Source organism: Rhea americana, unplaced genomic scaffold (genome assembly GCF_003343005.1).
Source record: "Rhea americana isolate MKP2758 unplaced genomic scaffold, rheAme1 scaffold_264, whole genome shotgun sequence".
Lineage (NCBI taxonomy): Eukaryota > Metazoa > Chordata > Aves > Rheiformes > Rheidae > Rhea > Rhea americana.
Window position 1 is genome coordinate 135,924 of NW_028186384.1, and position 11,444 is coordinate 147,367.

General features: G+C 44.9%; 1 protein-coding gene across 1 annotated transcript in view; it reads left to right on the forward strand.

Moving 5' to 3' along the window:
• CTNNA1 (catenin alpha 1) overlaps positions 1-11,086 on the forward strand; it is a 98,958-nt gene extending 87,872 nt beyond the window's left edge. The window contains exons 15-17 of the mRNA XM_085307769.1: positions 729-834; positions 6,120-6,254; positions 9,820-11,086. Coding sequence (XP_085163895.1) covers positions 729-834; positions 6,120-6,254; positions 9,820-10,107 — 529 coding nt within the window. The 3' untranslated portion in view covers positions 10,108-11,086. The remainder of the gene's footprint in view (positions 1-728; positions 835-6,119; positions 6,255-9,819) is intronic.
• The last annotated feature ends 358 nt before the right edge of the window (positions 11,087-11,444 follow it).

Sequence of the window (11,444 nt, forward strand, 5' to 3'; positions counted from 1 at the left end):
TTGGCCGAGATGGTGATCTTTCAATGGAATATGTTGCAACTGCTCTTAAGAGTCTTATTTCTTTTAATTTCCRTTTAAATGTTACACTATTAAAGTCTGTGTGTTCGCTCAGAAGATGCTTCGCTATCTAGTGGCTGGGTGGTAATAACTGTTCAAATTGCTCTGCGGATACGCAGTGACTATCGCCTGTCTTTCTTTCCTAAGGGTGATTCTTGTCCTAAAGAGTATATAGTTTTGTTCAGTTCTTTATAGCATGAAATTCTGTGGGCTTCTCGGTGCTGCTATGCTATCAAAATAGTTCTTAGTACCGTTACTTGCAAGAGGAGGAGAGGTTTGCTAATGCCTTCTGAAATTTGTTTACAAGTCTTTTATACAAGACTGGGTTTTGGGGGTTGTTTTGTTTTCTTTTTAAACTTGATGATATATTTCATGAAAATTACAGATCTGGCTTCTAAAACACTACCCTTTAAATTTATTAGATTGTTTGAAGCAGTAAATTTTAAGATGTTTTTATTTCTAAATTTAAGCTAAATGTGAGGAGGGAGCTAAAGGGGAATTGACTTTAAATGAAGACGCTGTAATGGTTATGCTCAAGAGTCTGCCTTACCCGCGCAGCTGGGGCGMGGACTCACTTGCAATACAGTATGAAATAGAAAAAGAAGAGAAATATATTGCTCACTCTTCTATTTGTTCAGTGCTAGAGGGTAGATTTTTGTTCTGTTTTGCAGAGGTAAAGGTCCACTAAAAAATACATCAGATGTGATTAGTGCAGCCAAGAAAATTGCAGAGGCCGGGTCAAGGATGGACAAGCTGGGGCGAACTATTGCTGACCATGTAAGTCACAGTTCATTTTTCTTAGGTCTCCAGCACGAATGAGCAGCAGGAGATCATTTAGTGCTGCAGACATGATGAATATAAGCATATTTCTTTAGTTTTGAGGAGTGTGAGTGTGAGTGTGTGTGTGTGCGCTTTTGTTCTTTTTTTTAAACCTGATTTTTCTGGAATTGTTTGCTCAAAAACTGTAGCCTCTTCTTTCTAGCTGCTCTCCTGGCACCCTGAGCAATGTAAGCAGTTAAATATGTTCAGTAGTAACACCAGCAGCTCCTTGGCTTGAATCGAGGACCTAGCATTTTATTGCAGCAATATGACAACACTGCTTCATGTCACATAGTATCTAGGCCAGATACTTTAACTGAACAGGACTGAAACTGAATTCATGTAGTTCCTGTCATGCTCACGATGTGCCCGAGCACTTTGCGAAGCAATGACAAGGCTCTGTAGGCAACCCAGCAATTACTGCGYGTGACCCATTGCACAACCTTTCCCATTGTTTTGGGGAGGAAACTTTTTAGTATTACTGATTTTTTTTTAATGCTTCCTAGACTGAACAGTGAGACTGTCAAAGTYTCCAGTATTTTGTTGTTGTCGTTGTCCAGTCCCAGTTGCCTCCGTTCCTGCTGACGTGGTGCTCCGGTGTTACCGCTGCAGAGGCAGCTGTGAACAAGGCCCCTAGTGACCCAAGTATTTTCYATATTGTCACAAGCTGTTGTGCTTGTTGTTATGCCAAATGTGCCAAGGTATTTGAAAGAAATTCTGTAGGACTAAATATGTATTGACAACTTGGATTTTTATGCCACGCATCTGCCTGTCCTGTGCCACTTCTGAAACCGGGTTGGGCCAAACAGAAGCGCCTCTGGTCTCGGTCCACACCCAAACTGCAGAGAAGCATCAGCATTAGTAATGGTGCGCTGTACTCGAGAGAGACCCTGAAGTGCGTGTGTCAAGTCTGAGGTACATAATTGCGTAAACTTTATTTTATAGAGCAGCAGCTTGCTTTTCAGGCTATCTCTGAATGTAAATTCATAATACAAGTTTCAAATAAAACCATTTCAGTATGGAAGTAAATCTTTGTAATGCAGATCTCTCTTAAAAGTTTCATCCAGAGGATGTTGCGTTCGCCTTAATTTATTAATGATACAGGGAGAAATCTTCTATGAGGAGATAAAGTTGAAAAGCATTTTTTAAATGGATTTGCTTGCTATAGCATTATGAAAACCATATTTCTGGAAGAATCAGGTGCCACTGCTAGATTAGGTAAATCAAGCAAGGAAAACTTTTTATTGTAGATCTTAGGGTAAAAGTTTACAGTGCAATGTGGGGTGTTTTGGGTTTTTCTAATTCATGTGTTTTACGCAAACTCAGTGTAAAGATTTTTCGGCACAGRGTCATGCCAAAATACAGAAGAAAGCGCAACGCTTGCTTTTTGTAAAGGCCTTAAAGAATAAGCACAGGTTCGAAGATAGGTATTATCAGGGATGTAGAGGTTAGTCATTTGGACAAGAGCATGGCTTTTTTTCCMCCCAGACTCCGTACACTTCTATTGCTTTCAGCTTGCCTATTCCGTTAGATAAGCTTGCATGCTCTTCAGAAACTTGTAGTAATCTGTTAACGCAGAACTATCCGACAGGTAGCAGACGACTTGCAATGCAACCGTTTCAGGGCAGCACTAATGCTTTTCTGGGCCACCTGTGGGGCTTTGGCGCRTGTTTTCGTGTTCGTTAACCATGTGGCCGTAGGTGAATCGTGACTTCTCGCGTTAGCGTGGCAGGAAATCCCAACTCCTGCTGTCGGYCAGTTTTATAACGCGTTTCCTTTGAAACCGTAAAAGCTATTATCCAAGGTGTTTCAAGTCTGTTGAAGTGTCTAGCCATCAGCCTTCAAATTCTCCCCAAGGTATCCYGTCTTCTGTTCAGAGAAGCGATCTGCTTATTTTGAAGGGGGACTATCGAGAAGTTGTCAGTGCCACAAAAATGAAAAGGAGGCCGATTCRCAATGTGTTTTTCTTCTCTGTTGAAATGCTTATGAAGCAAAAGAAATGCTTCTGGTGCTTTTAGCCCTCGGTAGGAGGTTACATCAGTGTCTGATCATAAAATGGAAATGAGCAGCATCTGCAGCAAGATTTCTAGGTACGGGCAGCTGATGCCTGTGACGGCAAGCGTGCCRGAGCAGACCTGCGACGGCTCCTCACCGTTGGGGCCCGGCCAGCTCCTCGGGCACGGGAAACCGGGCAGCAGCCAATGYGGCACGTCCGAGGAAGGGCAAGAAGCGCCGCTGTGGAGCGGCRTAGCGCTCCTGCTCACAGACGCTTCTCATACTCCTTTGCTTTTAGAGGGATGTTGGGGTTTGTCCCCCGCTGCATGCTTACTTCCAACAGCTCCCTGCTGTTTCCYTGTTCTGGGAGTTCTCCTAAGCTAGCTCTTTAATATTAGGTTTTGTGGCTATGACTCTCATAGCTTAATACAGTAACARAATCTTTCTTTTTTAATCAGCGTTGAACTCATCATATTTTTTTCCCCTAAATGTTTCTATATAGGAAATGACAGGGATTATGCAGGCGTACGCAGTGCCTTTTGTTGATGCTATTTTTTATCTTGTGTTACATCTCTGCTCAACCTTCATCTCAACTGGAGTCTTAGAACTGAAATCCCTATTCTACTCATATAAACAGTACRGGATGTGGGGTTTTTAAGTCACAGCATTTATACATACAACGGAATAGTATTTCCTATTTAATTCCTTCCACCACTAGTGTTTCGTTGCCTTCTTCAGCCATGGGTAAAAACACAGCAGTCTCTTGCCTTGAAAATGTCTTTGCCTGAATGGTTGCAGAAACCTCGAGTTGTTTAGCATTCCTTCTGATGGGTGGTATTGCGCATTTGTCAACGTTCAATTCAATCTGCTGCCRTGCTGCTCGTTCACTTTGTTAGATGAGCTTTTGGGGAGATGGAAAGCATTTTCCAAAATGTTAATTTCTGCTTTTCATTAGCTCTTTGGACAGYGTTATTTGTGGACTTCCTCTAAAACATCTTGTGCCGCTGACTAATATTGATTAGCTTAAAAAATGAACCTGCAAACTTTGCTGCTTTGTTATGCACAGTTTTCACTTCACTGATGGAAACAACTTACCTATGTAAGAGTTGCAGACAGGTTAGGTTGTTTATTTTTGTTTTGGGGTTTGKTTTTTTTTTTTCCTCCATTAACCTTGGGGATAAGGAGGTGACTTCTGTTAGCTTCTGGACCAGGTCAGATGCCTGTAAAGCTACCTGAGTCTCTGCAGCCTCTTTTACACAGCCTGATGTTCTTTTGACAGCACGCCAAGAACTGTTGTAGTGCATTGTGMGTGTCTCTGTACGCTGTTTTAAAAATCAGCTCAGCAGCCTGCACACAGAAGCGTCTCTCGATGCAACACAGTGCAGCTGCTTTATCTTTGCTGGACTGCAATTCCATTTTGGCTTTTAAAAAAAAAAATCATGTTCTGGCCCTGGGAAAAAAAAAAAAAGAAAGAAAGAGGAGCATTTTGCTTAAGCTGGCCATGCCTTCAGAGCCCCTCTGCCGAGCCGAGGAAGAAACCGATGGCTGCTGCGGCAGAGGGGTTGGATGCTGGCGCGTGACACAAACGGTTCTTATTTGTGACGCCCTTTCCGGCACCCTGGAGGAGACCCCGGGCGGTGCGCCCTGCTCGCGCTGGGCCCCAGCTGCGCGGGCGGGTGTGTGGCGGGCTGCAGGAGAGCCGGCGTTTACCTATCCAGGGGCYGCGTGCGAAGCGGGAGGGGAAACCGAAGCCCCCCGAGTGCTGGAGCTCTTGAGAGTTCCTAGGTGAGGTGCAGTGATCTAGAAAGGGTGGTGACCGAGATCTGGCTTTAGCGCTCTATTTTTTTTTTTTCTTGCAAAAAGTGAAGTAATATTTAATACCGTATTGCAAACCTCAGAGAAGAAAACTAATACTCACCATGAGGCCGATCTTTGCTTTGGATAGACGCCACCGTGGAAGGGTAAGATGCGCTAAGCGGCCATTTCAGAGGGGAAAGTAGCAGGTGAACGTGCAGGGCAGTTCGACAACTTGTCACACTTGCTGCAGGGTTTGGATTAGGCTTTAAGGAAGGGTTAGTTCGCCACACTGCAACGTTGGGCACCTTGACACTAGAGCTCGCGGCATCCTTGCTGTGCACGTAGTAACTGGCTCTAAACTTTGCGCTTTGGTCAGCAGGTGTGGATGCTGTCAGTTGTGGTGTCCTGCACCTACAGGACAGCAGAACATCCAGCGTGTCAGGGAGGCACCGGTGCCGCGCTGTACCTCCTGGCGCTGGGATTAGCCCCAGCCTGGTCTCGACCTCGGTGCTTTGGGCCCTGCTTGCAGCACAGGCAGCAAGGTCTGCGGGCCAGGATGGGCTGCCGGGCGAGCGCTTCCCGCCACGCGGGTGCTTGGGGGCCCGTGCGCGGTTCGTGGCCRCAGAGCTGCCCCGCTAGCGCTTCTTGCGCGTGGGCGAAGGAGCTGCGCAGTTGGACACAGCAGCTGCTTCTCCTTTCGTCACTAGTCTCGGTGCGCTCAGAGCACGTGGGAGAGCCGCGCCGGCCTTCTGCGCCCTGCAGGCGTGTTGCTGGCCGCCATCTCGCTGCCGATTTTGAAGAGCCTGAAGGACCAGCACGCGTAGCAGAAGCCTTCCCACAACCGTGTCGTCTTACGTTTGCGGAGCCCCTTCCGGACTGTCGATGCCCCTCGCCTGGGCGGCTCTTGCTCTGATACGCAGCGCGAGACCGACCCGTTAACCGCGGTACGCCCTGGTCTGCAGGGCAAGCGATGTTCCTTCGTTTCTGCCTCTGCAAGACTTGAGAAAACAAACAGGTTTCTGAACTGGCGTACGCGCGCTGGTAGCTGTGTAGTCTTTTGGTTGCAAAGCTAACAAAGTTACTTTTAGCTTATGGATAACTGCTTCAGCTTGAAAAATTTTATTTCATGCCTGGGGAGGGAGCTTGCTCCCACGCTGTTAAGAAATGTGAGCAAAAGTCAGGAATATTTATTTTGCAAGTCTGCTTTACAGGATATAATTCAGTAAGTAAGTAAGTAAGTGTTGGGTTTATCATTTGCTAGTGTAAGATAATAGCCGTATTCAGTTAGGATCGTGTAGTGCGCAGTTGTCTTACAAAAAAGCAAAACCTACTAGAAAGTGAAATGATCTTTGAGTGCATTCAGYATTATAAAACATCATAGTTGTTTGGTTTATCAGTAAATGGCTTCTGTTCCATAATTTTGAAGTAAAAATTCACTTGTATATTTTCAGTGTCCGGACTCTGCGTGCAAACAGGATCTCCTAGCCTACCTGCAGCGCATCGCACTGTATTGCCATCAACTGAATATCTGCAGCAAGGTGAAGGCTGAAGTTCAGAACCTTGGAGGGGAGCTGGTTGTGTCTGGGGTACGTATGAGCTGCCATTTCACATATTTTTGGTCATCCAAGGGAAATAATTATTCCACTCTAAGCTTTTATGTTAACTATTATAGAATATAGATAAGGTGGCTGTTGGCTTTCAGTCAAAGTTGTAATTCACGCAGACTTCATAGTCCTGCTGGCCCTGCACACATGGCCTCGTTGTTTTTTGGAGGAAACACTAACTTACTGCTTGAAAGGGCAGGGGAAAAAAATACATTTTTTTTCTTCTTCAAAGATATTTGTAGACAGGTTCACTTCACCTTTATGTAACCTACCATTTTCTTTCAAACACAGTTTTTTTCCCTTTTAATGAGGTTAAATCACTTTAATCAGCATGCCCAAACCCACTCCATGTTCCTGCACAGACTCTGAACATGTTGAGTATCTGGCCCTGTAATTCTCCAGGGACGTTAATATTTCAAAATAGCTATGCCCTGAAGAATGCAGAGTTTTTTTTTAATGGCTGTGCTGTTTTGTGACAGCTGAAAGCTGCCGTAGGCCAGCCTACTTCCTTCCTTCAGCCATTACTTAGTAAGTAATTTTGTATCTTTACTGTCCTTCATGAAATGCTTCATGCTAAGAGGAATCTGTATGATGGATATTTTGCAGGCAGAGGGGGGAATGGAGCTCAGTTCTTGATTTCTTTTGACATATTCTTCTTTGCAGTAGATAGTTATGTTTGATCACTCGTGCTTTTCCCCTTCTGTGTGATGACTGAGGTAGGGAGTTTGGAAAAGGGACAAGAATTTTTGGTAGCCCAGTATTGCTATCTGAATCCTTAAAAGCAAATGGAAAATTTTACCACCTCCTGCCATTGAGTTAGCCTTCCTTTTTTTTTTTTTTAATGAACAATCCAGAATTTAGCATTGGCAGGAGCGCTTCCAAGGAGGAATAGCTGAGGGACRTCTGAAACAACCGGCTGCAGAAGCGGTGACAGTAACGTGCCGCGCTTGCCTGCGCTTAGYGCCTTCGCAGGGGAGCTGGGCTGCTCCGCTCCACCTCCTCCTGCTGCCCGTCCCACGTGCTCAGCTTTCCAGCGCCCAGGAGCGGCGCGGCGCATAACAACACATGTTCCAGCGCATCTCGCATCTCCGTTGCCTGCCTGATGTCCTATTATCTGGAAGGCTGAAGGCATCATGCTGTCAAGGAAATAGATGTGTCATTATGCAGTAATACGTACTCTAGGGTTTTACTGCAGTTATTCAGTGTCTTCAGAATTTACATACCCTTCTGCCATAAATTAGTTATATGAACAGGCTAGTGTCTGTACTGTAATCTGCTCTTTTATCTGTCTGCTGTGAATCTGCCCACTGGGGGTAAATATTGCCAGTAGTAGTATTAAGCTTCTCTCAGATTGTCAGATGAAGATTATCAGATGAAGACCTCTGCTTATACAGGGACTTCCTCTGTCTAAAAATAGATTTCTCGCGCTGCACTAAGTGTTAACATCCTCTCCTGTGTGCAGCAAATATTTTGTCAAAACAGGGACTATAACCAAGGCAGTAAGAGCTTGCACCCTAGGTAGTCTGACAACTCATTTAGAAATGCACCTTCTTGCTTTCATTGCTTTTAATATGATTCTTCCTGCTGTGAAGAACCATGGAAATAGTAAAATGCAGTGGAAGTGTTTTCCAGTGCGATGGCTGGCAAGGAAAGCAGATGAGCCTGGGTTGCAGGAGGGCACACTGCAGCTCACAAGGACCTTCCCGATCTGGCCGTTTTGGCACTCAAAACAGCTCGGAAAGGAAGGCACCGGCGTGGGAAGAAAAGCAACCAAAACCCCTGCTCAGCCTGCTCTGCTGCTAGAGAAGCAACCGCTTCGAGATTTTCCCCTAAACCTTCCTTAGATGTGTGTGATACTGGAATTTAAGTGTAGAGAGGCAGCTCAGTTCTCATGTAAGCCGAACACAGAGAAAGCGGAAATCCTACCCAAAATCATTTGGCACTTACTTACAAGCTGGAGGTCCCCAGAGGAGCCTGATCTTGTCTGTGGCAGACGAGGTGATGCCAAACGTGCATAAGATAGCGACAGCAGCCACTTCCGTTCGGAGCATTTCCTAAGTGGGACTGCAGATCAGTCCCTTCTTTGGCCTGTGAGCACTTAAACCCCAAACTCCTTGTTCCTGGGGGAAGCTGCAGTCACTAGACTGTAGCCCAGTCTCGGTGGAAGCGTCCTGTGCTGTTCCTGCTGGGGTTGGAGTATTCAGCCAGGGGCAAAACTCATCGAGCAGAAAAATAAACAGGTAACAGATCAGGAAAAAATCTTTGCAGCCTGATGGTTAAGGCTTTGAGCTGGGAGGAAATAGTTCGGGTGCTAGCGCTGCCCCCACAAACTGTTGATGCATTTTACCTTTCTGCAGACGGTGGTTTAAAACAGGGAATCCTGTGAGCAGGTTTCATGCTTGCGAATTCATGTCAGAACCCAGCAGTTGGTAGTGTCATGACGCACAGGCAGCAAGTAATAAATTTAAGTTGACTTAACATTCAATTTTACAACTTACTTTGCTAATTCAATTGCATAGATGCAAGGTCTAACATTTCGCTCAGAGCAGAGTCGCACCAGCACCTGGGACTCGAGGGATATGAAACCAGTATTGTAGCAAATCCGTAAGGTGCTGCTTTCCCTGGCTCACTGYAACTCCCAGGCCTGGGATCTTCCCTCCTTATCGCAAGTCTCATCTATTTTGTTTCTTTTTTTTTTCCCACTGCATTTCCACATGTTGCTAATTCTGCTCTAACCTCTCYAGATCGCAGTCCCAAATGCCAAATTACAGCTTAGCGCTCACCTGAGGAATGGGCATTAATTGTGCACGATTTTACTGGGTGAAGCCTCGGTGTCTGGCGGAGCTGAAGGGCAGTGTGGCAGGGTCTGGCTTTTCGGCTTTGAAGGGGTCTCTAGATGCCATCCAGCATATGGCACTAGCATCTGCCAGCTTCCCAGGGGACACCTGAGCGAGTCTCCCATCTTTCACGTGCCCCCGTCCTCCTTCCTTCCCCGTTTCTGGCTCCCTGTCTTGGCCCTGCCCTGAGGCTTCGGCAAACGCATTTATTTTTTTCTCGCGTTAATGCTCCCGTCGATCACGAACCACYTCAGAAATTGCTTCAGCCCCGTCTAAAGCTCCAACTCCATTGCTACCTTTTCATTACAACTTAATATTCTAGTACGATTTAAATATTTATTAATCAGTGATTAAGATGTTACCACAGCTTTATAAATTTCATTAGAGAATAAGCTGCTGTTAAAGCTTAGTCACTAAAGCAAACAGGGGTATACAAATCTTTTAGCTTGCCATTACTATGGAGAAGGCGCAGATAATGTGCAAATGTTGCTCTGTCTTTTCTCGTGTGGCACAAGCCATTTTTTTTTAACCACTTAGWGTCAAAAGAAGAATGTTGCCCCAATTTTGAAATATCCGATTACAAAAAAAAAAAAATAAAGGAGAGAAATCAATTTTCAAGTACTCTTACCAAAAAAGCCTTCAGGAGTATSATGCTTTCTGGAATACTAGTTTTTATGGTACGTGACGCTCGTGCGTGTTATATTTTCCAGGTGGACAGTGCTATGTCTCTTATCCAAGCGGCCAAGAACCTGATGAACGCTGTGGTGCAGACRGTGAAGGCTTCCTACGTGGCGTCTACAAAATACCAGAAGTCGCAGGGAATGGCCTCCCTCAACCTCCCCGCGGTCTCCTGGAAAATGAAAGCTCCAGAGAAGAAACCCCTGGTCAAGAGAGAGAAACAGGACGAAACTCAAACGAAAATCAAAAGAGCATCCCAGAAGAAACACGTTAACCCAGTGCAGGCTCTCAGTGAATTCAAGGCTATGGAAAGTATTTAAGGCGGTTTCTGTATTGGTTATTTTTCCCTTTAGTCCACTACTGCTACTTTCAGAACTCTACTTTTAATATTCTAAGGATTTTCAAAAGTTTACTATTCCTTAAAATGTATTTACTTAATATAATTTTGATAACTTTAGGTTATGTGGGGAAATACTCAAAATTATAAGTCCTATCAATAGAGCTTCAGCCTGCAAGGGTGTGTTAATGTAGATTGCTTTTAGATTTCTGGGGTCTATTTCTAGCTGAAATTTTTTTTGTATAATCTTGCTTTAAATAAAATATTCTATAACCAAAGAGGATTTTACACTAACACTAATGGTTAATGTTGTTAGGTGAATCATGCTACATGTCCAGTGACTGCAGTTTTTCATTGTGATCAAGAGGGGGGAATCAGACCGTTTCACTCACTACCTGAAGTGCTGCTGTCCGTGTTGGCGTATCCCTGCTGGGGGTGGACAGGGAAGGAGCTTTACGTGCTAAAACGAGTATGATAATACAGAAAGTGCTGCCGTAACCATATGATCACAACTGACAAACATCTGGAAAAAATAATACACTGCAGCAGACTTTCCTCAGCTGAAGGAGCGTGAGGGGTTTGGGGGCTGCTGGTGGTAGGAGCCTCGCGGGGAGGGGGCCAAGGCAGCGGGAGGGAGGCTGGAGCTGGACGGCGCCTCGGGGTGCGTTAGCTGTGTCTTGCTGCTTTTCCGAGCCCCGGCTCGGGCTATGATGAGTCATTTCCAGCTAAGCTTTTTGTATGGAGTGTCTTCAGGTGACCTTGCAGCAGGTCTTTCCAAAGGGTTTTCACCTACCTTTCTGAAGGGGAGGGGGGTTACCCGGAGCAAATCCAGTAAAACCTATAATGCATCGTGAAGAAAAACTGATTACTTTTGTATGACACAAGAAAAGAATTGTAATGCCTGGTTACAAATTACTAATGTATTTTGCTGCAGGACACTAATAAAGTTGCTTTTACCAGCCGGTGTATTGTGGTGCTGTGAATGTAGCATGTTTCCAACCCATCCGTCCCCCACCACCACCCCGCTTTCAAATGCAAATTGTCATTGTACTCATTGCTAATAATTGCTATGCATCCTGCCTTGGGCTTGCAAAGAAACCCAGCAAATAATGTTTATTCAGGCTGCAATTTAGACTATACATTATTTGTGATAACTATAGCTACAAGGTATAATTTTGCTGTCTTATTTAAATTTTATGAATTCCAGTGTGTTTTACACTTACCAATAAAAAAGTCCAGTAGTCAAGAAGCAGCATCTGGGCAGGTCGAAGTCTTGTTTGCTGGTTTTATAAAGCATGTTTTTAGAAAGCATTAAAAATG